Source organism: Scyliorhinus torazame, chromosome 25, assembly GCF_047496885.1.
Source record: "Scyliorhinus torazame isolate Kashiwa2021f chromosome 25, sScyTor2.1, whole genome shotgun sequence".
Taxonomy (NCBI): Eukaryota; Metazoa; Chordata; class Chondrichthyes; order Carcharhiniformes; family Scyliorhinidae; genus Scyliorhinus; species Scyliorhinus torazame.
Window position 1 is genome coordinate 7,538,705 of NC_092731.1, and position 26,554 is coordinate 7,565,258.

The 26,554-nt window shown below is 55.3% G+C and overlaps 1 protein-coding gene across 4 annotated transcripts in view; it reads left to right on the plus strand.

Annotated features, from left to right (window-relative positions):
- The window catches only part of LOC140402281 (uncharacterized), a 285,684-nt gene that overhangs the window by 81,242 nt on the left and 177,888 nt on the right, over nt 1-26,554 (plus strand). For 3 of the 4 annotated variants that reach the window (XM_072489930.1, XM_072489929.1, XM_072489931.1), the window contains one exon: nt 24,888-25,387. In XM_072489930.1, the coding sequence (XP_072346031.1) occupies nt 24,888-25,387 (500 nt within the window). Of the gene's footprint in view, nt 1-22,395; nt 22,645-24,887; nt 25,388-26,554 lie in introns of those variants that run through there. The other variant, XM_072489932.1, reaches the window with a different exon arrangement.

Sequence of the window (26,554 nt, forward strand, 5' to 3'; positions counted from 1 at the left end):
AACTCGCCAGGAGACGGCAGGAGGGGCAGAGCAATTCCTGGGACCTGCCAGCGGGTAAATCGCAGGAGGAAAACCAGCCGCAGGTTAAATAAAAGAATGGCCTGGCTTTTCTAAGCATCACGGGCGGGGTTCTCCGACCCCCCCCCCCCTCCGGGTCGGAGAACCCCCCGGGGGGGGGGCTGCGTGAATCCCGGCCCGCCGCCGGCTGCCGTATTCGCCGGCGCCGTTTTTCGGGCAGGGGCGGGGATCACCCCGCGCCGGTCGGGGGCCGTTGGCAGCGCCCCCCCCCCCCCCCCCACCGGCAATTCTCCGGGTCCCGATGGGCCGAGCGGCTGTCTGTTTTTGGCCAGTCCGCCGGCGTGGGTTAGGCATTGCCCCGCACGGCGGGACCTGGCAGGTAAGTCGACGTGGGCGCGGGATCCGACCCCGGTGGGGGGCCCCCACGGTGGCCTGGCCCGCGATCGGGGCCCACCGATCTGCGGGCGGGCCTGTTCCGTGGGGGCCCTTATTCGTTCCGCGCGGTCCCTGTAGGTCTCCGCCATGGCCGGACACGGAGAACAGAATACGACGGCCGGTTCGGGGCGCAGCGGACGGCTTTGATCGGATGCCTTCCAGGTACCGCAGATTCCTGGCGTGTGAGTGGGAGATCGGGAATTCTGGGCTATTTGACCGTGTGGTGCATCACAGTCCAGCTCCACCCCCGACATCCCCACACCTGCTGAGCGGGACGATTCAATCCGAATGTTGGCCTCCAGGAGGGTGAGCCCTGGGGGCACCTGTTAAGTGGGGGCATCACCCAGGATACGCCCAGGCTCGATCCGCGGCCTGCAAAGTTGGCCAATGGATTGCAGCTTTGCGGGAGAGTTCCACGCTTCCAGGGTCCATTCCCCCATTTTATAAACGGTGACAGCTCTGACCCCTCCACACCCCTCGTTTAAACGGGCTCCCTTTCAGGCACCTCAGCTCATTTCTGTGTCTTTACCCCGCTGAGCCAGGACATTCCAAGTGGAGAATTATTTTCCTGATTTGCTGCAAACCAGCTTAACTCTAAGACCCTGTTCCCTTGTAGCGGAGGAAACAATCATTCTCTTCCTGACCTTATTGGTCCCATTTGGGTCTTGATCCCAACAACAACTTGCATTTGTATAGCACCTGCAGACATGCCCAAGGTGCTTCGGAAGAACAGACCAAACAAACGATGGCGTTGAGCCGCAGAAGGGCGTGGGGCAGGTGACCAGGAGCTCTGTCAAAGAGGTAGGTTTTAAGGAATGCCCTAGAAGAGGAAAGAGACACAGGCGGGAGAGGTTTTGGGAGAGGATTCCAGAGCTCGGGGTCCAGGCAGCTGAAGGCATGGCCGGCAGTGACGGAGCGGGTACAATTGGGGGTTGAGCGAGAGGCCAGGATTAGAGGAGCCCAGAGAGGGTGGCGGGGGAGGGAGAAGGTTCCAGCGATAGGGAGGGATTGGCAAACATGATTGAGAATAGGAAAGCCAGGCTGTTGCTGGCGTGGGAGCCCGTGTGGGTCAGCGAGCAAAGTGAGACCACACCTGGAGTATTGTGTCCAGTTTGGGTCTCCTTATTTGAGGAAGGACGTGGGGACATTGGAGGCAGTTCAGAGGAGGGTCACCAGATTGATTCCGGGGATGAAAGCGTTGACGGATGAGGAGAGATTAAACAGTTTATACTCGCTGGAGTTTAGAAGGAAAAGAGGGGATCTGATCGAGGTGTATAAAACACTAAAAGGGATTGATAAAGTAAACGTAGCCTAAATGTTCCCCCTTGTGGGGCAAACTAGAACGAGAGGTCACAGGTTGAGAGGCGGTAGATTTAGAACTGAGATGAGGAGGAACTACTTCTCGCAGAGGGTGGTGAATTTGTGCAACTCGCTGCCCCACAGTGCGGTGGAGTGCAAATCATTAAATGGTTTCAAGAGGGAGAGAGATATATTTCTAACAGAAAACAGGTTAAAGGGATATGGGGAACAGGTGGGGAGGTGGATTTGAGACCAGGAAGAGATCAGCCAGGATCTGATCGAATGGCAGCGCAGGCTCGAGGGCAGAATTGCCGACGTCTGCTCCTAGTTCCCGTGTTGTTCCTGGAATATGGCTGCATATTAGTTAAACCAATCAGTGAATGAGTCACTCACCTTTGATTATTCAAAGTGGTGGCCACTAGATACGTCTTTAAAAATAAATTTAGAGTACCCAATTCATTTTTTTCCCAATTAAGGGGCAATTTAGTGTGGCCAATCCACCTACCCTGCACATCGGGCAGCACAGTGGTTAGCACTGTGGCTTCACAGCGGCAGGGTCCCAGGTTCGATTCCCGGCTTGGGTCACTGTCCGTGCGGAGTCTGCACATCCTCCCCGTGTGTGCATGGGTTTCCTCCGGGTGCTCCGGTTTCCTCCCACAGTCCAAAGATGTGCAGGTTAGGTGGATTGGCCGCGTTAAATTGCCCCATAGTGTCCAGAAAGGTTAGGAGGGGTTATGGGGATAGGGTGGAAGTGAGGGCTTAAGTGGGTCGGTGCAGACTCGATGGGCCGAATGGCCTCATTCTGCACTGTATGTTCTATATATCTTTGGATTGTGGGGGTGGGACCCACTACATTGGGTAAGTTTGTGCGTAGATTGTTGAGTGGCCCTGGTTCCAGTGCGATCCTCTTCTGCCCAAATCTCTGCTCAAACCTGATCCAAAAACCTGGCAATTTGGGAGGGCAATGGAGGCCTTTGGGCAAGGCTGACCAGGAGAAAACCGGACAATTTGGATGGAGGGAATGATGGAACCGAGGTTTGTGGGCGTTTGTTGTGTGGAAATTGGCTGTCAGGTTTACGGTGACGGTAACTAAACTTTGAAAGTAACTCGTTGGCTGCAAATGTTCCTGGGATGTCCTGGGGTTGTGGAAGTCACTATATAAATGCAATTTTTTTTTTTTTTTGCTGGTGACGCACCGGACTGGCTATCAAGGGGAGGGCACTAGTTACGCCTTTCACAGCCGTGGTTTTTGCGCCTGTGCTTCAGTCATGGGGCCTGGATCGATGTTTCAGACTCCGAGGCGACAGTGCACCCCCTGAGGCCACACGGAAACCCATCCGGGTGAGGTTTCAGTGTCGCTCTCTCGCTCTCTCTGTTCCCATGCAGTGCGGAAAGGAAGCTGAGGATTTGCATGTGGACCTGTAGTTCGGGAATTCTGAGGCCCAGGGTGTCCTTTCAGACCCGGAGGAGCTGAGGGAGATTGCTGGGATCTTAATGAAACGCAGACCAGGGTCACGGAGCACTGCGATTTCCATCAGCAACGCACCATTAATAGAAACAATCTGTTATTCAGCAACATATTTCATTTCATAACCTCCATTCGCTAATCCTCTGGGCAATTCAGAGCTAATCTGTTGCTTAAGGCGAGTGTTGTGTTTGTAGCGTTTTGCTGATAGATATCGAATGGCACAGTTGTACTCGTAGTGAGGAATTCCGAACGTGTTTAATCCGTGTTCCCTTGCTAGGGGTTTACATGGCAAGAAGACAAACCCAATTATAACGTCAGTCACTCCATCAGTACTGAGGGAGTGCCGCACTGTCAGAGGGTCAGTACTGAGGGAGTGCCGCACTGTCAGAGGGTCAGTACTGAGGGAGTGCTGCACTGTCAGAGGGTCAGTACTGAGGGAGTGCTGCACTGTCAGATGGTCAGTACTGAGGGAGCCGCACTGTCAGAGGGTCAGTACTGAGGGAGTGCTGCACTGTCAGAGGGTCAGTACTGAGGGAGTGCTGCACTGTCAGAGGGTCAGTACTGAGGGAGTGCTGCACTGTCAGAGGGTCAGTACTGAGGGAGTGCCGCACTGTCAGAGGGTCAATACTGAGGGAGTGCCGCACTGTCAGAGGGTCAGTACTGAGGGAGTGCCGCACTGTCATAGGGTCAGTACTGAGGGAGTGCCGCACTGTCAGAGGGTCAGTACTGAGGGAGTGCCGCACTGTCAGAGGGTCAGTACTGAGGGAGTGCTGCACTGTCAGATGGTCAGTACTGAGGGAGCCGCACTGTCAGAGGGTCAGTACTGAGGGAGTGCTGCACTGTCAGAGGGTCAGTACTGAGGGGGTGCTGCACTGTCAGAGGGTCAGTACTGAGGGAGTGCTGCACTGTCAGAGGGTCAGTACTGAGGGAGTGCCGCACTGTCAGAGGGTCAGTACTGAGGGAGTGCTGCACTGTCAGAGGGTCAGTACTGACGGAGTGCTGCACTGTCAGAGGGTCAGTACTGAGGGAGTGCAGCACTGTCAGAGGGTCACTACTGAGGGAATGCCGCACTGTCAGAGGGTCAGTACTGAGGGAGTGCTGCACTGTCAGAGGGTCAGTACTGAGGGAGTGCTGCACTGTCAGAGGGTCAGTACTGAGGGAGTGCAGCACTGTCAGAGGGTCACTACTGAGGGAGTGCCTCACTGTCAGAGGGTCAGTACTGAGGGAGTGCTGCACTGTCAGAGGGTCAGTACTGAGGGAGTGCTGCACTGTCAGAGGGTCAGTACTGAGGGAGTGCCGCACTGTCAGAGGGTCAGTACTGAGGGAGTGCAGCACTGTCAGAGGGTCACTACTGAGGGAGTGCCGCACTGTCAGAGGGTCAGTACTGAGGGAGTGCCGCACTGTCAGAGTGTCAGTACTGAGGGAGTGCTGCACTGTCAGAGTGTCAGTACTGAGGGAGTGCCGCACTGTCAGAGGGTCAGTACTGAGGGAGTGCTGCACTGTCAGAGGGTCAGTACTGAGGGAGTGCCGCACTGTCAGAGGGTCAGTACTGAGGGAGTGCTGCACTGTCAGAGGGTCAGTACTGAGGGAGTGCTGCACTGTCAGAGGGTCAGTACTGAGGGAGTGCCGCACTGTCAGAGGGTCAGCAGTGAGTGAGTTCTGCACTGTCAGAGGGTCAGTACTGAGGGAGTGCCGCACTGTCAGAGGGTCAGTACTGAGGACGTGCTGCACTGTCAGAGGGTCAGTACTGAGGGAGTGCTGCACTGTCAGAGGGTCAGTACTGAGGGAGTGCCGCACTGTCAGAGGGTCAGTAATGAGGGAGTGCTGCACTGTCAGAAGGCAGTTTTGGAAATGCCTCGATTGAGAGGGTATTTTTGACAGGGCGAAGTGGCCTCCCGAGCTCTCCTCACTCCTCACTTCCCGCTCTGGCCTCGGCATTACTGACAGATGGTGGATTCTCTGATCCGACTAACAGCAGCTGTTTGACAGAGGGACCAATCACTCACTGACTGGAGGGCGTTTCACTCTGGCTTTCAGTGAGGGCCCCTCTTCCTCTCTGGGGGGGGCGGGGGGGGGGGCGGGTTTGGGAGTGTGGTTTCAGTTTGTATCGAAGATTGAAATGTCCATTGCTGGTGTATCTCAGGGAGTCCTGGCTGCTCCCTGAAATGTGGCAGCTCGAACATTCCCGCGAGCCCAAACCCTTTCATCCCCAGCTTCAAATAGATGCTATCTTTGTGCCAGAGTTTAATCTCCACCATCGAATAGAACTGATTGCAAAATCCCAACTGCTGCGTCGACAGCTTTGCCAATCCTGACGATCTTGAGTTACAGACTGATCACGGCCTTACCGACACGCACACACGTGAACACAGACGTGCACGCGCACATTTTTGAACATCGTGCCTGGATACATGCACATCCACAGGCAGTCATGTGTTGAGATGTGTCGACACATGGGCGCACACGTCTGTGAGCACTCATAGACATGTGCACACGTGTGTGAACACCCACGCATGTGTGAACACGCGCAGGCATTTGTACACACGTATGAAACACAGCAAACTGCATGCGCATATGTGTCTAATCACATGAACACAGACATGCACGCACAAACGTGTGCGCACATATTCAGACATGCCTGCCGTGTACACCATGTGCCTGCGCACAGTCTTGCCCAAACACGCATGACTGCGCCCAATAAAACACCTTTCAGCCGCAGTGCCTGTTGCTGATTGGCACCTATGGGTGCCTCTCGCCCAGGTGGGTGCCCACGATTGTAAAATTCCTGCCCCCTCTCTGCCAGCTGGGCTAAACTCAGGGATCAGTTCCAGAACCTTCTCAAGCTGCTCGTCTCGGGCCCGGCACGTCAGTCACGGCCTTTACCCCAGGTCAGAGGTTCAGGTCCCTTTATTGTGGGCTGATATAAATGGTCTGAGCGATTTGCTTTTTGCTGTGATTATTCCCCTCAGAGGATCAGCGACAGGAGCTCCCTGTGAAATGGGAATGGTTTCTTAAAGGGAAACTCCACCGCAACTGGGAATGGGATTCGCCTCCCTGGCAGGGTCAGAGTTCACTAAGGAGTGTTTAGGTGGGATTATCTTCAACATGGTGATGTTTATGCTGGCATGGCAATTAACAGTCATCAGAAGTTGACAAATATAAGGATGTAGTTTGTATGACAGGATTCCAGCTCCTCTCTCGCTGTGTAAGGTGGGGGTGGGGTCAAACCATCTGCTCGAACCCTCACTTGGGCGTTCGTTATCGTCAGTCTCGATTCATCCAGTACTCTCTCCACACTCCCTCCATCTCTCCTCACCCTCCCTCCCTCTCTCCTCACCCTCTCCCACTCTTCTCACTCTCTCTCCTCACCCTCTCTCCACACTCTCTCCATCTCGCCTCACCCTCCTCCCTCTCTCCTCACCCTCCTCCCTCTCTCCTCACCCTCCTCCCTCTCTCCTCACCCTCTCTCCACACTCTCTCCATCTCGCCTCACCCTCCTCCCTCTCTCCTCACCCTCCTCCCTCTCTCCTCACCCCCTCCCACTCTTCTCACTCTCTCCCCTCACCCCCTCCCTCTTTCCTCACCCTCCTCCCTCTCTCCTCACCCTCCTCCCACTCTTCTCACTCTCTCTCCTCACCCTCTCTCCACACTCTCTCCATCTCGCCTCACCCTCCTCCCTCTCTCCTCACCCTCCTCCCTCTCTCCTAGCTCCCTCCTCCTCTCTCTTTCTCGATAACCTCCTCCAGACCCCTAACCCTCCGAGATCCACGCTCTCCTCCCGTTCAGGCCTCTTGCACATCGATGAACATTAATCTCTCCACCCTTGTCGGCTGTGCGCTCTGCGACAGGAACTCTGCAATTCCATAAACCTCTCCTCTTTACCTCTCTCTCCCTACTCTCCTTAAAACCTGTCCCAATATCTCCTTACATGGCTAGATGCCGATTCTATTTGAAAAATCTTCCGTGGAACATCCTTGAGATGTTTGACTATGTTGAAGGTGCTACATAAATGAAAGACATTGTTGTTTATTGCAGCTGATTTCTGTAGCAGAGCAGATTGCCTGAAACTTCTCAAGGGCAGTTCAGTCGATTGAGTGTGAACAATTGTTGCCAGGGAACAGGAAGATTGAGGCTGAGGTGTTACAGCGCCACCACAGTCTGGAGGCTGTAATTACCCCGTGACTAGTTTACATAGGCAGATTCCATTATGAATCCTGTCCCATCCTGAACATACAACACGGGTTTATGATGGGTAACGCTGATGGAGTCATCAGAATTTTAATATTTTTGTCAAACGTCCATGGAGTCAGACCCGGAGAGTCGAGAACAGTGTCGCCTGATGATGTGTTTGGAGGGTGGAGTATTGTCGGGGCAGAAAGAGTCCAAATCCTGAACCCTATTCATATAATCATAAAATCATAGAATTTACAGTGCAGAAGGAGGCCATTCGGCCCATCAAGTCTGCACCGGCCCTTGGAAAGAGCACCCACACCCCCACCCTATCCCCGTAACCCCAACTAACATTTTTAGGACACTAAGGCCAATTTATCACGGCCAATCCACCTAACCTGCACATCTTTGGACTGTGGGAGGAAACCGGAGCACCCGGAGGAAACCCACGCAGACACAGGGAGGACGTGCAGACTCCGCACAGACAGTGACCCAGCGGAGAATTGAACCTGGGACCCTGGCGCGGTGAAGCAACTGTGCTAACCACTGTGCAGCCATGCTGCCCATAGATTTATGTTCACATTTGAAGTTTCAAATCCAGTCTTCCCCTGTATAATGGTGACCGGTTTTATATCAGCCAACCCTCTCTACATTGGAAGGACAACCTCCAAGTTTGCTGCGGAGTGGGAGAAACGTGGGGAGTCCATTCGCCATCGGTGACCCAGTGTTCATGACCGAACTGGGAGTCAAGCACAAGAAAGAATTTGCATTTCTATAGCGCCTACCCTGACTCCAGTGCGTCCCAGAGCGCTCCACAGCCAATGAAATACCGCTTTGAAACGCAGTCACTCCTGTCGTGTGGGAAATGCAGCAGCCGGCGTGTGCACAACAAGATCTCACAGGCAGGAATTTGTCCGGGGGTAGCCTGGCGGGGCCAGCGTTTATCGCCCCTACATAAAGAGGGGGTGAGCCCCCCGCCCTTTTCTGGAATCTGCTGCAGTCCGTGCAATGTGGGTACGCCCAGCGTGCTATTAGGGAGGGAGTTCCGGGATTTTGACCCAAGGAACATAGAACATACAGTGCAGAAGGAGGCCATTCGGCCCATCAAGTCTGCACCGACCCGCTTAAGCCCTCACTTCCACCCTATCCCCGTAACCCAATAACCCCTCCTAACCTTTTTGGTCACTAAGGGCAATTTATCACGGCCAATCCACCTAACCTGCACATCTTTGGACTGTGGGAGTCAACCGGGGCACCCGGAGGAAACCCACGCACACACGGGGAGAACGTACAGACTCCACACAGACAGTGACCCAAGCCGGAATCGAACCTAGGACCCTGGTGCTGTGAAGCCACAGTGCTATCCACTTGTGCTACGGTGAGGGAGTGTGAGAAGCACAAATCTTCCTGTAATGTGCACCAAGATTCATCGCCAGCACTGTACGGAGCCAGATGTTCTTGTAATCATCAGTAATGACAATTTACTTTGATATCGTAAACAATCTTTCAGCAAAGACAAGGCAAGAACTGCAGCTGTTAGGATCCAGGGCACTGACTCAGGAATCATTCACTTTTGCTGTGTCAACGGTCACAATGCAGTTACAGGGCCTGGCCAGTAAGTGGCACTATTGAGTACATTTCTACACTCCAAGACCATAAGGAATAGGAACAAGAAGGAGACCTTGTGGGCCATTCTGCCCCTCGAGCCTACTGCACCATTCTGGGCGGCACGGTAGCACATCGGTTAGCACTGTTGCTTCACAGCGCCAGGGTCCCGGGTTCGATTCCCGACTTGGGTCTCAATGACCCAAGCGGGAATCGAACCCAGGTCCCTGGCGCTGTGAAGCAACAGTGCTAACCACTGTGCTACCGTGCCGCCCAAATAATGTGATGGACAAGAAGCAGTTCGGGGGCAGCACGGTGGTGCAGTGGTTAGCACTGCTGCCTCACGGTGCCGAGGTCCCAGGTTCGATCCCGGCTCAGGGTCACTGTCTGTGTGGAGTTTGCACATTCACCCCGTGTCTGCGTGGGTCTCACCCCCACAACCCAAAGATGTGCAGGGTAGGTGGATTGGCCACGCTAAATTGCCCCTTAATTGGAAAGAATGAATTGGGTGCTCTAAATTTTTGAACAAAAAATAAATAAGTAGTTTGGATGGGTAGAATCTGTGAAATAAATTGTTCATTTGGGCTCCCCCCTCGGATTGGGCACATTGCTCCAGCAAGGGGCAAGTGGGGCTCACGATGCCTGAAGTATTTACCCTGAGCAGCGCGCCAAAAGAGAGGCATTCTCCATCCTCTGCATGAACAAATCTCTCTTGTTCCGTTGCCTGGCAACCAGGAAGTATTTCTCCCTCTCTCTTTCTCTCTCTCCGAAGCGATGCTGCATCTGCAGTTATTTAGTGACTCGTGCAGACTCTGCGGCCAAAGGTATCGTGACGTCGGCGAACAGGAAGGTGGTGCTGGAGTTGGCAGGTGCCTGCCCAACCCGCCTGCTCGAGCCGCCGCCCTCCGTCTAGGCGGCGCTGGCCGTAACCCGCGGGGTCGGCGGCGTTGCGACGACGCGAGGCGGGGTGGCACAGGACAGGTAATCGTCACTATCCCCCCCCCCCCCCCCCCCCCGGGCTGAACGGGATAACGGGACCCCCTTTGCCTGTCCCCCGACTGGCTTCCCGGGGGGGCCGAGGGCCTGGGGCGGTTGGTGGTGCGGAAGGAGCTGGGGGGGGGGGGGTGGGGGTGGGGGGGGGGGGGGGGGGTGGGTGGGGGTGGGGGGGGTGGGGGGGGGGGGAACAGCAAAGTGCCGGGCGTGTAGCTTTGTGGTTTGATTATCTGCCTCACTGAGGAAGTCAGAGCGCGGCACGGCTCGGCAATGTTTTTCCTGCAGTTAAGAGCCACCAATTCTCATCCCGTGTGTTCCCCGGCGCAACAACTGCTGCTCAACCCACCCGTGCCAAGGGCAGTTTTGAACAGCAGTTCACACAACACGTTAACCTTCAAATTTGGGGTTCCAGTCTCATTTCCATTGCCCAGGTGCTTGAACATTTTGCATTAGAGCTGTGTCCAAAATTAACCCTTTGTTGCTATTACCGGGGGTTGTATTTGTTAAAAAAAACACACATCCCAATGGACAGCTTGATGTTCCCATATTACTCGCTCCGCAATCTGTAAAGTTCACTGAGCGAGAAACTGTCTCAATTTGGAGTCAAAACATTTTTGTTTCAAATTTCATTCCTCAGATATGAGCACAGATTCCAGATTGAGGGAGTGCCACACTGTCAGAGGGTCAGTACTGAGGGAGTGCTGCACTGTCAGAGGGTCAGTACTGAGGGAGTGCCGCACTGTCAGAGGGTCAGTACTGAGGGAGTGCTGCACTGTCAGAGGGGTCAGTACTGAGGGAGTGCCGCACTGTCAGAGGGTCAGTACTGAGGGAGTGCCGCACTGTCAGAGAGTCAGTACTGAGGGAGTGCTGCACTGTCAGAGGGTCAGTACTGAGGGAGTGCTGCACTGTCAGAGGGTCAGTACTGAGGGAGTGCTGCACTGTCAGAGGGTCAGTACTGAGGGAGTGCTGCACTGTCAGAGGGTCAGTACTGAGGGAGTGCCGCACTGTCAGAGGGTCAGTACTGAGGGAATGCAGCACTGTCAGAGGGTCAGTACTGAGGGACTGCTGCACTGTCAGAGGGTCAGTGCTGAGGGAATGCTGCACTGTCAGAGGGTCAGTACTGAGGGAGTGCCGCACTGTCAGAGGGTCAGTACTGAGGGAGTGCCGCACTGTCAGAGGGTCAGTACTGAGGGAGTGCCACACTGTCAGAGGGTCAGTACTGAGGGAGTGCTGCACTGTCAGAGGGTCAGTACTGAGGGAGTGCCGCACTGTCAGAGGGTCAGTACTGAGGGAGTGCCGCACTGTCGGAGGGTCAGTACTGAGGGAGTGCCGCACTGTCAGAGGGTCAGTACTGAGGGAGTGCCACACTGTCAGAGGGTCAGTACTGAGGGAGTGCTGCACTGTCAGAGGGTCAGTACTGAGGGAGTGCCGCACTGTCAGAGGGTCAGTACTGAGGGAGTGCCGCACTGTCAGAGGGTCAGTACTGAGGGAGTGCTGCACTGTCAGAGGGTCAGTGCTGAGGGAGCCCCGCACTGTCAGAGGGTCAGTACTGAGGGAGTGCTGCACTGTCAGAGGGTCAGTACTGAGGGAGTGCCGCACTGTCAGAGGGTCAGTACTGAGGGAGTGCTGCACTGTCAGAGGGTCAGTGCTGAGGGAGCCCCGCACTGTCAGAGGGTCAGTACTGAGGGAGTGCTGCACTGTCAGAGGGTCAGTACTGAGGGAGTGCCGCACTGTCAGAGGGTCAGTACTGAGGGAGTGCTGCACTGTCAGAGGGTCAGTACTGAGGGAGTGCCGCACTGTCAGAGGGTCAGTACTGAGGGAGTGCCGCACTGTCAGAGGGTCAGTACTGAGGGAGTGCTGCACTGTCAGAGGGTCAGTGCTGAGGGAGCCCCGCACTGTCAGAGGGTCAGTACTGAGGGGAGTGCTGCACTGTCAGAGGGTCAGTACTGAGGGAGTGCCGCACTGTCAGAGGGTCAGTACTGAGGGAGTGCCGCACTGTCAGAGGGTCAGTACTGAGGGAGCCCCGCACTGTCAGAGGGTCAGTGCTGAGGGAGCCCCGCACTGTCAGAGGGTCAGTGCTGAGGGAGTGCCGCACTGTCAGAGGGTCAGTACTGAGAGGTGCTGCACTGTCAGAGGGTCAGTGCTGAGGGAGTGCTGCACTGTCAGAGGGTCAGTGCTGAGGGAGCCCCGCACTGTCAGAGGGTCAGTACTGAGGGAGTGCTGCACTGTCAGAGGGTCAGTGCTGAGGGAGTGCTGCACTGTCAGAGGGTCAGTACTGAGGGAGTGCTGCACTGTCAGAGGGTCAGTACTGAGGGAGTGCCGCACTGTCAGAGGGTCAGTACTGAGGGAGCCCCGCACTGTCAGAGGGTCAGTGCTGAGGGAACCCCGCACTGTCAGAGGGTCAGTGCTGAGGGAGTGCCGCACTGTCAGAGGGTCAGTACTGAGAGAGTGCCGCACTGTCAGAGGGTCAGTGCTGAGGGAGTGCCGCACTGTCAGAGGGTCAGTACTGAGGGAGCCCCGCACTGTCAGAGGGTCAGTGCTGAGGGAGCCCCGCACTGTCAGAGGGTCAGTGCTGAGGGAGTGCCGCACTGTCAGAGGGTCAGTACTGAGGGAGTACCGCACTGTCAGAGGGTCAGTACTGAGGGAGTGCTGCACTGTCAGAGGGTCAGTACTGAGGGAGTGCTGCACTGTCAGAGAGTCCGTGCTGAGGGAGTGCTGCACTGTCAGAGGGTCAGTACTGAGGGAGTGCCGCACTGTCAGAGGGTCAGTACTGAGGGAGTGCTGCACTGTCAGAGGGTCAGTACTGAGGGAGTGCCGCACTGTCAGAGGGTCAGTACTGAGGGAGTGCCGCACAGTCAGAGAGTCAGTACTGAGGGAGTGCTGCACTGTCAGAGGGTCAGTACTGAGGGAGTGCCGCGCTGTCAGAGGGTCAGTACTGAGGGAGTGCCGCACAGTCAGAGGGTCAGTACTGAGGGAGTGCTGCACTGTCAGTGGGTCAGTACTGAGGGAGTGCTACACTGTCAGAGGGTCAGTACTGAGGGAGTGCCGCACTGTCAGAGGGTCAGTACTGAGGGAGTGCTGCACTGTCAGAGGGTCAGTACTGAGGGAGTGCCGCACTGTCAGAGGGTCAGTACTGAGGGAGTGCGGCACTGTCAGAGGGTCAGTACTGAGGGAGTGCTGCACTGTCAGAGGGTCCGTGCTGAGGGAGTGCTGCACTGTCAGAGGGTCAGTACTGAGGGAGTGCTGCACTGTCAGAGAGTCCGTGCTGAGGGAGTGCTGCACTGTCAGAGGGTCAGTACTGAGGGAGTGCTGCACTGTCAGAGGGTCAGTACTGAGGGAGTGCTGCACTGTCAGAGGGTCAGTACTGAGGGAGAGCCGGACTATCAGAGGTTCAGTACTGAGGGAGTGCTGCACTGTCAGAGGATCAGTACTGAGGGAGTGCCGCATTGTTAGAGGGTGCGATTTGAGGGAGTGCCGCACTGTCAGTGGGTCAGTACTGAGGGAGTGCCGCACTGTCAGAGGGTCAGTACTGAGGGAGTGCTGCATTGTCAGAGGGTCAGTAATGAGGGAGTGCTGCACTGTCAGAGGGTCAGTACTGAGGGAGTGCTGCACTGTCAGAGGGTCAGTACTGAGGGAGTGCTGCACTGTCCGAGAGTCAGTGCTGAAGGAGTGCTGCACTGTCAGAGGGTCAGTACTCCGGGAGTGCTGCACTGTCAGAGGGTCAGTAATGAGGGAGTGCTGCACTGTCAGAGGGTCAGTACTGAGGGAGTGCTGCACTGTCAGAGGGTCAGTACTGAGGGAGTGCTGCACTGTCAGAGGATCAGTACTAAGGGAGTGCAGCACTGTCAGAGGGTCAGTACTGAGGGATTGCTGCACAGTCAGAGGGTCAGTACTGAGGGAGTGCCGCACTGTCAGTGGGTCAGTACTGAGGGAGTGCTGCACTGTCAGAGGGTCAGTACTGAGGGAGTGCTGCACTGTCAGAGGGTCAGTACTGAGGGAGTGCTGCACTGTCAGTGGGTCAGTACTGAGGGAGCGCTGCACTGTCAGAGGGTCAGTACTGATGGAGTGCTGCACTGTCAGAGGGTCAGTACTGAGGGAGCGCCGCACTGCCAGAGGGCCAGTACTGAGGGAGTGCCGCACTGTCAGAGGGTCAGTACTGAGGGAGTGCCGCACTGTCAGAGGGTCAGTACTGAGGGAGTGCCGCACTGTCAGGGGGTCAGTACTGAGGGAGTGCCGCACTGTCAGAGGGTCAGTACTGAGGGAGTGCTGCACAGTCAGAGGGTCAGTACTGAGGGAGTGCCGCACTGTCAGTGGGTCAGTACTGAGGGAGTGCTGCACTGTCAGAGGGTCAGTACTGAGGGAGTGCTGCACTGTCAGAGGGTCAGTACTGAGGGAGTGCTGCACTGTCAGTGGGTCAGTACTGAGGGAGTGCTGCACTGTCAGAGGGTCAGTACTGAGGGAGTGCTGCACTGTCAGAGGGTCAGTACTGAGGGAGTGCTGCACTGTCAGTGGGTCAGTACTGAGGGAGCGCTGCACTGTCAGAGGGTCAGTACTGAGGGAGTGCTGCACTGTCAGAGGGTCAGTACTGAGGGAGCGCCGCACTGCCAGAGGGCCAGTACTGAGGGAGTGCCGCACTGTCAGAGGGTCAGTACTGAGGGAGTGCCGCACTGTCAGAGGGTCAGTACTGAGGGAGTGCCGCACTGTCAGGGGGTCAGTACTGAGGGAGTGCCGCACTGTCAGAGGGTCAGTACTGAGGGAGAGCTGCACTGTCAGAGGCACCACGGTACAGTATGAGAGAAAACGCTGGTGCCGTGATTGTAGCCAAGAACGAAACCTCTACGAGGATTGGAAGCTCGTCTGGTTAGGTAGCGGTGGGCGGGTGGGGAGGGTTAGGTATGGGTGGGCGGTGGGCGGGTAAGGAGGGTTAGGTATGGGTGGGCGGTGGGTGGGTGGGGAGGGTTAGGTATGGGTGGGCGGTGGGCGGGTAAGGAGGGTTAGGTATGGGTGGGCGGTGGGCGGGTAAGGAGGGTTAGGTATGGGTGGGCGGTGGGCGGGTGGGGAGGGTTAGGTATGGGTGGGCGGTGGGCGGGTGGGGAGGGTTAGGTATGGGTGGGCGGTGGGTGGGTGGGGAGGGTTAGGTATGGGTGGGCGGTGGGCGGGTGGGGAGGGTTAGGTATGGGTGGGCGGTGGGCGGGTAAGGAGGGTTAGGTATGGGTGGGCGGTGGGCGGGTGGGGAGGGTTAGGTATGGGTGGGCGGTGGGCGGGTGGGGAGGGTTAGGTATGGGTGGGCGGTGGGTGGGTGGGGAGGGTTAGGTATGGGTGGGTGGTGGGCGGGTGGGGAGGGTTAGGTATGGGTGGGCGGTGGGCGGGTGGGGAGGGTTAGGTATGGGTGGGCGGTGGGCGGGTGGGGAGGGTTAGGTATGGGTGGGCAGTGGGCGGGTGAGGTATGGGTGGGCGGTGGGCGGGTGGGGACGGTTGTTGTTCATGACCCACCTCCTTCACTCCTCCCGAGTTATAACAACAGATGGCCCGTCACCGGAGACTGGCTCAGTGTTAACTTGTGTTTTTTTTAGTCTTTTCTTTTTAAGTATCCCATTATTTTTTTCCAATTAAGGGGTAATTTAGCGCGGCCAATCCACCTACCCTGCACATCTTTGGGTTGTGGGGGCGAAACCCACGCAGACCCGGGGAGAATGTGCAAACTCCACACGGACAGCGACCCAGAGCCGGGATCGAACCTGGGACCTCGGCGCCGTGAGGCAGCAGTGCTAACCACTGCGCCACCGTGCTGCCTGTGTTAACTTGTTTTAAACGCAGTGTGAAATCTCGGCTCTGAATAAGGTTACACTGCGGGGTAGTGATACCGTCTTGGAATTCTGTTTGTCCTCACTGACCCTCTCAGACTCTGACACTCTCGGCGACAGGGGCACAGTGATTCCACCTGAACAGGTCTCTGCTGTCAGGCCCACGAGTCTGGAATAGTCAGGTGTCTGCGATGGATCCGCCCGTCCCCCTCCACCACCACCACCGGATTCCTCCTGCTGGGAGGCTGACATCCGCTGAGGAATTGGGAGCGCTTTGCCAAGTTCCCAGGCCCGCTCTTTGATCCAGCTCAGCGGTTTTCAATTGGTGTTTAAGAGACTGGATTGTGAGGGGCTGTGGCTGTTACTGAGTCAGGAGTGTGCGTTGAAAATGTTTCATGTCTGCATCACTCCAGCAGTGGTTACGGCCAGAACTTTATTCCATTCCAGATGTTTATTGAAGAGACTCTCAGTCAGGAGGGGAGGATTGGTGAGGTCGCGCTCTAATGGACTGATTGGAACCTGGACAGTCGCACATGCTGCTCAGGATCAGAGCCCATTAACCCTTTGCTTTGCTGCAATGTGGCTTCAGATGGAGGCAGATGTGGGGTTGGTCAGTTGCAAACGTGAATCTTGGGCGGGATTCTCCGACCCCCCGCCGGGTCGTAGAATCGCCGGGGGCTGGCGTGGATCCCGCTCCCGCCGGTTGCCGAATTCTCCGGCACCGGCGATTCGGCGGGGGCGGGAATCGACCCCGCCAGTTGGCGGGCCCCCCCCCCCCCCCCCCCCGCGATTCTCCGGTCCGACGGGTCGAAGTCCCGTTGCTAGGATGCCTGTCCCACCGGTGTGGATTAAACCACCTTCCTTACTGGCGGGACAAGGCGGCGCAGGCGGGCTCCGTGGTCCTTGGGGGGGGGGGGGGCGCGGGGCCATCTGGCCCCGGGGGGTGACCCCACGGTGGCCTGGCCCGAGATCGGGGCCCACCGATCCGCAGGCGGGCTTGTGCCGTGGGGTCACTCTTTCCCTTCCGCCTTCGCCACGGTCTCCACCATGGCGGAGGCGGAAGAGACTCCCTCCACTGCGCATGCGCGGGAAACTGTCAGCGGCCGCTAACGCTCCTGCGCAAGCGACCCCCGGCAATGTCATTTCCGCGCCAGCTGGCGGGGCGGAAATTAGTCCGGCGCGGGCCTAGCCCCTCAAGGTCTGGGCTTGGCCCCCCAAGATGCGGAGGATTCCGCACCTTTGGGGCGGCGCGATGCCCGACTGATTTGTGCGTTTAGCGGGGGGGTCTCTTCTCCGTGCCGGCCATGGCGGAGCCCTCCAGGGGCCGGAGCGGGAGGAAGAAGTGACCCCACGGAACAGCCCCCCTCTCCCCGCAGATCGGTGGTCCCCGATCGTGGGCCAGGCCACTGTGGCGCCCCCCCCGCCCCCCCGGGGTCGGATCCCCCCGCGCCCCCCCACCCCCCCGAGGACCGCCCCCGCCGATTACCTGCCAGGCCACGCCGGTACGTGAGGTAGTGCTTTACGCCGGCGGGACTGGCTAAAAGTGGAATCCCGCCCCCGCCCAACAAACGGCGGCGGAGGATACGGCAGCCGGCGTCGGGGCGGGATTCGCGCCGCTCCCCGGGGTTTCTCTGACCCGGCGGGGGGTTCGGAGAATCCCGCCCCCGAATCCACACTGAGTTTTAACAAAAGAAACTAAGGTTTATTTACAAGGTTCAAGGCTCCCGGTAATATCTAACCGGGTCTGAGTTGACCGGTCCTGAGCTGGCCGGCCTTATAAACAATGTTAATTGAGTTTCCCCCGCTCCCTTAGCAAGGAAACTCGTGTTCCTCGAGGGACATGGGGAATACTATCGTTCCCAACTCGCAAGTCTCATGAGGGTACAGGTTACAAGGAGTCGAATGACCCGGGTGGAACCAAAACTGAATATCAGTGAACAGGTTATTGTTGTGCAAGCGCTGCTTGATAGGGTAGGATTGTCAATGGCTCCTTCCCTCACTTTACTGATGATCGAGATTGGACTGATGGAGTTAGATTTTGTGCACAGGACACACCTGGGCAATTTTCCACATTGCCGGGTAGATGCCAGTGTTGTGGCTGTACTGGAACAACTTTGCCAGAGGTACGGCAAGGTCTGGAGCTCAAGTCTTCAGTACTATTGCTGGAATATTGTCAGGGCCCATAGTCTTTGCAATATCCAGTGCCTTCAACCATTTCTTGATACCACGTGGAGTGAATCGTATTGGCTGAAGATATCTGTGATGATGGGGACCTCCGGAGGAGACCGAGACGGATCATCCACTCCTCTGGTTGTTGGAAATGCTTCAGCCTCGTCTTTAGCACAGATGTGCTGGGCTCCTCCATCATGGAGGATGGGGATATTCATGGTCCCTCCTCCTCCAGCGAGTTGTGTAATTGTCCACCACCCTTCACGGCTGGAGGTGGCGGGACTGCAGAGCTTTGTGCGGGTCTGGTGATTGTGGGATTGTTGTTGATGTTGCGCTGCCGGCAGAGGGAGTGAGGATTGAAAGTGCTGCCGGTCAGTTCCGCTGCTTTGGCCTGGATGGTGCTGGGTTTTAAGAGCTGCACTCATCCAGGCAACTAGAGAGTATTCAATCCCGGCTCTGGGTCACTGTCCGTGTGGAGTTTGCACATTCTCCCCGTGTCTGCGCGGATCTCACCCCCACAACCCAAAGATGTGCAGGGCAGGTGGATTGGCCGCGCTAAAATTGCCCCTTAATTGGAAAAATAAAAGAATTGGGTACTCTAAGTTTATTTAAAAACCGATGACAACCCCTAGGGATGCTTACAGTGCAGGATCTAGAGATGGGAATGCCATTGAATGACATGTGGAGATGGTTTGACCCTCTCATTGACCAAGTATTAGATCAGCTGACCCAATATCTCCCTGTGTGACTTGCTTGGTTTGACAATGCTCGGGGCATTTCAATATATTAGAGATGCTACATAAATATAAGTTGTTGTAACGTGACAAGCTGCCAGGCTGATGTTAGTGTTGATATGAAGTGCTCCACATATGACACACGCTTCCTGAGAGTGTTCAGCGACTGACAGCGTGACAGCGAGCGTTGACACAGGAAGTCTGCGTGTGGTTAATTAAGCAATGCGACAGTCATTGTGAATTAGTGACTTATTGGGCGCTAATTCACATCCCCAGCGTTAAAACTGAACATTGTACATGATTATGTTGGAATGCCTTGATTGGATTACCGTCTCTTCATCGCTCCCAGTTGCTGGTCATTGCGGAGGGGGTCACTGAGGGTCAGGTATCTGCGATGGACTCAATCCCACAGGCGGTCACTCAGAAAGGGAAAATAGAGATCGGTGCCCCCAGGATTCCCTGTCAGAGTCTCGTTGCAACGTGTGACTGAATCCCCACGAACGCCTGGGAGAATGGATTCCGTCGCAGTGATGTTTGACGTGTGGGAGCAGCTCCTTGAGAAATCTAGGCCCTGTGGCTTAATTAAACTCTTTTCATACTTCTGTTGGAAAGACACCTCAGGGTGGGTACTGAAGGTCTCTGCTTTGATTACCCTGGCCTGTGATCTTAGTTAACAGACCTACAGTGGATCAGTGACAGAGGAGGAAGCTGGTTTCAAGCCTCTTGGATGGCAGGTGGAATAGTCATCATTTTAATAAGAACCTGTTCATCCCTGGACCGCGCAGCTATGAAGGGCAAGGTTTTTTTTTTTATGTTCTCTTTCATGAGATGTGGGTGTTGCTGGTGATATGTTACGTGAGTTGGTTCAACGTTGACTGCAACTGGATGCAGTGAAACTAGAAACAGGCTTCTGACACAGGAGATGGTCCAACACTGTTTTATTGAACCTGCTGGTTGCTGTACATAATCTGCTGTGGGCTGACACTCGATTAATCTAAACTGATAACCTCCTACTGGCTTGACCAGACTAGCTCTCTGTCACACGGAGACGGTGCTCACTGGCTTGTGCACTCTAACTCTCTTGGTAGCTGTGTCCTGTGAGGAGCGGGAGAGTCTTAATGCCCTGTGTGCTTTATAGTGGTGGTGTCCTGTCTGGTGATTGGTTGTTCTGTGTCGTGTGTGTTCATTGGTTATCCTGTGTGTTCATTGGTTATCCTGTGTGTCAATCACTGCCTGTCTGCATCTCATTATACATGAGTGGATATTATGACAGCTGTCTAAGCCAGCATTTATTGCCCATCCCTAATTGCCCCTTCAGAAGGTGGCGGTGAGCTGCCTTCTTCAACCGCTGCAGTACGTGAGGTGTAGGTACACCCACAGTGCTGTCAGGGAGGGAATTCTGGGATTTTGACCCAGCGACAGCGAAGGAACGGCCGATATATTTCCAAGTCGGGGTGGTGAGTGACTCGGAGGGGAACCTCCAGGTGGTGGGGTTCCCAGGTATCTGCTGCCATTGTCCCTTTAGATGGTAGAGGTTGCGAGTTTGGAAGGTGCTGCCTGAGGAACCTTGGTGAGTTACTGCAGTGCATCTTGTAGACGGTACACACGGCTGCCACTGTGCGTCGGTGGTGGAGGGAGTGAATGTTTGTGGATGGGGTGCCAATGAAGAAGGGCTGCTTTGTCCTGGATGGTGTCGAGCTTCTTGAGTGTTGTTGGAGCTGCACTCATCCAGGCAAGTGGAGAGTATTCCCTCACACTCCTGCCTTGTGCTTTGTAGATGGTGGCCAGGTTTTGCGTAGGTCCGGTACTGAGTCCTTCCAAAGGGCGAGAATCTCTGTCCGATCTTTCTCGTTAATGAGCATGGGATTATTCTCAATGTTGGTGAAACAATTGGGTTCCTGTCCCATTGCTGAAAGCAGGAGATGGAAAGTGAGCAGTGTACACGCTGACCCCATTTTTCAGCCTCAGAAATCATCATCTTGCATTGACTTGGGGTATAAGTAGACCCCCCCCCCCCTTTCCAGCCACAACATATCAGAGAGCAGTCAACCTCCATTTTCGCCTCACAAATGGGTGTTTTTCTAACCGGGATATAATTGTGCACCGTGATTAAGCAGTGAATATGGACGATGTGCGAAGATGTGTGCGGGGGGGTTTATCCTCGGTGGGAAGTCAGCCCCGTTTTTGGAGGGGCTTTTCGGGGCGTCCGAGGCTGACCTATACAGCCCCCATCGCATGGGGGCTACTGGGAATAATTGCAGAGACGTCTCTCTCAATGCTGCTGTCAAGGCATCAACCTTGGCCCAGTGGGTTGCCCTTTCACCTCTGGGTCAGTGATCGGCGGGTTCAAGTGCCATCCCAGAAACCTGGGCACAGAATCTAGGCCAGCGCTCCTGGTACAGCGCCGAGGGAGCGCTACATTGGCTGGGGGCACAGTCTTGCCAGCGAGATGTTAAACAAGGGCCTTGCCCGACTCCTCTTGGGTCAACGTGGACCATTCCGGATCACACCATTTGGAAAATATGTAGGGGAGTTCTCAAAGAATATGTAACAACCTCAGCACATCCTAACCCCTTTCACAGCCGGTCAAGTGCCTTTGAGATGCGCTCACTCTGGTAACAGAAGTAATGTCACAGATAATTGATGCAAATTGAGCTCCCACAGAGGGCAGTGAGAAGATGACAGCAGATGTGCTTCAAGTGATGTTTGAGAAGAAGTTGCCTGGGACATCAGGGAGGGGAATTCCATTGCAATCTTCCAGGAATAGGGGCGGAATTCCCCCCCCCCCCCCCCCCCCCCCGCCCACGCCGGGTGGGAGAATCGCCCAGGTGCCGCGCGAGTCCCGCCCCGACGCCCGCACGTGATTCTTCCCCCCCCCAAACCGGCGCGGCGAGAATCACGGCTGGCCGCTGGGAGAATCGCCGCTTGCCGTTGGTAACGGGCGAGCGGCGATTCTCCGGCTCGGATGGGCCGAGTGGCCCGCCCAACACGACAAGTTCCCGCCGGCGCCGTCCACACCTGGTCGCTGCCGGCGGGAACAGTGCGGGAACGCTGGGGGGGGGGGGGGGGGGGGGGGCGGCCTGTGTGGGGGGGGGGGGGGGGCGAGGAGGGTTCCTGCACCGGAGGGGGGGCCTCAAAGGAGGTCTGGCCCGCGATCGGTGCCCACCGATCGGCCTCTCTGAAGGAGGACCTCCTTTCCTCCGCCGCCCCGCAAGATCCATCCGCCATCTTCTTGCGGGGCGGCTGCGGGGAGGACGCTCGGCCGCTCCTAGCCCCCCAGGGGGCGGGAGAATAGGGGGCTGGGAACGGCCTCTGACGCCGGAGTGAAACACTCCGGTTTTCACTCCGGCGTCAGGACTTAGACTCCCGATGGGAGAATTGCGCCCAGGATCGTTTTTAAAATAAATTTAGAGCGCCCAATTCATTTTTCCAATTAAGGGGCAATTTAGCGTGGCCAATCCAGGAATAGGATCTTTGACGGACTCTGGGAACGCCTGCAGCCTCCTCTGTTCCGCTGATGTGAGGGAGCGGGGCTCGAACACACTGAGTTCTGACTCCCCCCCCACCCCCCACACTGTGAGCCCACAGCTGAGTCAGAAATGTCGAGGCGTTCTCGAAGATGAGAGCTGCAGCAGCCTCTCCTCAGAGGCTGGGACTCTGAATGCCGGCTCCAAATACCTCGAACGGTATTGGTCAGACGGAGAAAATACAGTCGGGTTCAGCTTTCTGCTTTCGTGAGGACCAGCGGAGACTCGGCTGCTCACAATGAATGGGGCAGGAGGCTGTCAGATACAGACACACACACACACAGACACACAGACACACAGACACACACACACACAGACACACACACACACATACAGACAGACACACACAGACACGTGAGGGAAAATCTTGCTGGAGTTGGGAGTACCCTGCGAGTGCGTGGTCGCAGTAAGCAATGAGAAAGGTCAGTAAATCACAGGGAACCTCAGAGAGATTTATTCTGGGGGTGAGTGGGGGGGGTGCGGAGGGGGGGGGGTTGCTGAGAGTGGGGAGCCTGGGAGTGGTTTTGTTTAAGGGGCTGTGGGGGGGTATGAATAGGGCTGACTGGGGGTCAATAGCCAGCTGTGCCTGAATGGGATCAGTGTGTTACACACACTTTTTGTATTCTGCGATCTGTGCTGTTTTTACAGTCTGGTTAGTTTTAGGTGAGAGAGAAAGAGAGCTTTGTGAACCTGTCTTATCCATGCCTTTAGAACTATGCCTTGCATTTATATAGTGCCATCCATGACCCCAGGAGGGCAGCACGGTAGCACAGTGGTTAGCACAGTTGCTTCACAGCTCCAGGGTCCCAGGTTCGATTCCCGGCTTGGGTCACTGTCTGTGTGGAGTCTGCACGTTCTCCCCGTGTGTGCGTGGGTTTCCTGCAGGCGCTCCGGTTTCCTCCCACAGTCCAAAGATGTGCAGGTTAGGTGGATTGGTCGCGCAAAATTTCCCTTTGTGTCCAAAAAGGTTGGGTGGGGTTACTGGGTTACGGGGATAGGGTGGAGGTGTGGGTTTAAGTGGGGTGCTCTTTCCAAGGGCCGGTGCAGACTTGATGGGCCGAATTGCCTCCTTCCGCACTGTAAATTCTATGATTCTATGTCCCCAAATTCTTTACAGCAAAAGTATTTTTGAAGTCCAGTCATTGTTATAATGGCGACACTTTGGTTAGCACTGCTGCCTCACAGCTGCAGGGTCCCAGGTTCGATTCCAGGCTTCGGTCACTGTCTGTGCGGAGTCTGCACGTCCTCCCCGTGTGTGCGTGGGTTTCCTCCGGGTGCTCCGGTTTCCTCCCACAGTCCAAAGATGCGCAGGTTAGGTGGATTGGCCATGATCAATGCGTGGGGTTATGGGGACAAGGCAGGGGAGTGGGTCTAGTTAGTGTGCTCTTTCGGAGGGTCGGTGCAGACCCGATGGGCCGAATGGCCTCCTTCTGCATGGTAAGGGATTCTATGGTAATGTAGGAAACGCCGCAGCCAATATGTGCACAGCAAGATCCCACGAGGAGAAATAATGACCAGTTCTATTTTTAGTGATGTTGCTGAGAGGATAAATATTGGCCAGGACACACACGGGGTGGGGGGGGGGGGGGCGCACTCTCTACGCCCCCCACCCCCACCCCCACACCACACCCTGCCCCTCTTCGGAATGTTGGCCGTGAGATCATTTACATCCCGGATTTGAACCTGACTCAGAGGCGAGACACTCGACTCCGGACGAAGGGAAGCGACTGGAATCTGAGATTGAAGGCAGAATGAATTGGCAACTGGAGAGGGGTTAATTGTGGGAGCGTTCGTTTGTTTTGTGAATGGTGGGTTCTGCCTAACTCGCAAAACTGCCGGATCCTTGACAAGGTGACTGAGCCGGTGGCTGGAGGAGAGCCAATGGATGTTATCGATGCGGATCTTCAGCAGGCATTATCGTGGCCATAACAAAGACGCCCAAGGCGTTGATGTGTCTGCCACTAAGTTCCAATCTGGCGGCTATTGCTGGGTTACCGAGGTTGGGAGATTCCAAGTGAAATTTCAAGATGGACTTTTGCTGGGAAGGACATCAAGGGACGTGGAGCAAAGACGGATAAATGGAGTTGAGATACAAATCAGCCATGGGCTAAGTGAATAATGGAAGCGACTCGAGGGGCTGAATACTATCCGTATGTACTGCACTTGGCGTGACCATGTCTTGATTCTTTTTTGTTGAAAAAGAGTTTTGGGTAGAGGTTGCCCGGAATGTGAAAAATGCTGAAACGAGGGACGTGCTGTCAAAATTTTTCATTTTGCACTCAGCAGAACAAGCTCAAGAATACCAAATTTCAAACAATCACGACAATTTATACTGGGGGCGAGAAAGGTGAGCAAGTCGACTCTGGTTGGCCGCGGCGTTGCCGGGGCGAAAACACCGGGGAACTCGGAATAGTAAAGGTGTGAAAGAGGTTTGAAACGGATGTGCAATTAAATCTTTCGAAAGAGGAGTTGGATAGATAATTAGTCGGAAACTGTTGCCTTGGTTCCGTACTGCACGAAGTGAACACTCCGGTGGGTATCATGGTGCATGGGTATCATCTGAACAAATGCATATTATGGTCTGTCGCTTTGTGTTAGTGAGTTAGATTGTCTTTTGGCCTTTTCACGTTCTGTGTTCCTAATTCTGCCCTCTTCCTTTTTGTAGTTTCCTCCAGACCTTGCTCTGCCTCGTCGCTCAACCTGATGTCAGCCGGTGGTGATGGGATGTCTACTGACCCGATCTCGGGGAGCTGCACATCGGTCGACACGGTGTGCTCAGACAGCGACCGCCCCGTGAGCCTCAGCTCCTCTACCTCCTCCGCCTCGCTGCAGGACAGTCACAGCTCGTTTGGGAGCAACGGGACGCTGGTGTCCAGCACTAACGGCCTAAACTACCCGCCACAGCATGGAAGCGATATCAGCCTGGACTTAATGCCGGTCAACCACCTGAAGGCCCCGTCTGAAGAGATGAATGGAAGGATTGAGAATCGGGGGATTGACTCCAATGGCCACACTCCGAGGACAGACTACCTAAACGTTATCTGGTCTTCTGTGACACCCAAACCCAAAGAACCCCTCGCCAAGCTCTCCCACGTGGACAGGGTGGCAAAGGAAATCATTGAAACCGAACAGGCCTATGTCAGGGATTTGAAGAGTATAGTGGAGGTAAGTCCCGAGCTTAGGCTCAACAATTGCAATCTGCCCCACATTCATGATGACGAAACGCTGCTCCTCCCCATCCGCACCTCCCCACCCCTAGCCCTCCCCCTCCTGGGAGGTGAGGGGTGAAAGGTTAAAACAAAACAGGACCAATAGCAGGAATAGATATTCTGGGAAGTCTCTCCCTACCTCGGACATCCCTCCTATATCTCCCACCCCGAACCTTATAGTTATGCCCCCTTGTGACAGCTACATCCACCCGAGGAAATAGTCTCTGAAAGTCTACTCTATCTATCCCCCTCATCATCTTATAAACCTCTATTAAGTCGCCTCTCATCCTCCTCCGCTCCAATGAGAAAAGCCCTCGCTCCCTCGACCTTTCCTCATAAGACCTATCCTGCAAACCAGGCAGCATCCTGGTAAATCTCCTTTGCACCCTTTCCAATGCTTCCACATCCTTCCTATATCCTTCCCACTTGATTGACGTAGAAAGTCGAGGTGTCTGGGTGTGGAATGTTAAGAGCACGAAACTCAGACCACAGTCGGATGGTGGGTCCCTGTGTGATCCTGAGGGGAAATGTGTGATTTACACAGACTCTCTACTCTGGGGAGATGGGGGTTAGGGTAACTTGACACCGAGGGTGAAATGTGAATCAATCAGAATAGTTTGAAATCTTTTTTAAACACACCAACCAAAACAATTTGCCGAAATACTGTCTCTCCCCACGCCCCCACCGACTCTGCCTGAAGGGCACTGCTTTGTCCTAATTACAACGGAGTGCATGAGCGAGTCGCTTTAATAGGGTCCTCTAATCTAATGCGACCTGTACAATTAAGCAACATTAATGGCTGTTACGAATAGGGCGCCAATGCAGGCACTTCCTCTGAAGTGCACTTATTAATTGCTGCCCTGCTCTGTTACTCATTGTACGTCGTCCCTGCTGGAGGGAGCCAGTGGGATATTTCTTAAGCACTTGGCTGGTTTTTATAGTTCAATAACTACAGGGAGCAGCTGTTAAATCTGGGATTGTGAGGTCTGGAATCCATTCAGAACTCCACTGTCAAGCCTTCAGGAGTTTGATAGCTGATTCGAGGTTTCAAATGTTGCAATGAAGTAATCCAAGGCCAGGATAAAGTTGTCACAGATTGTCAAAGTGTGCTTCTCCAATAGGC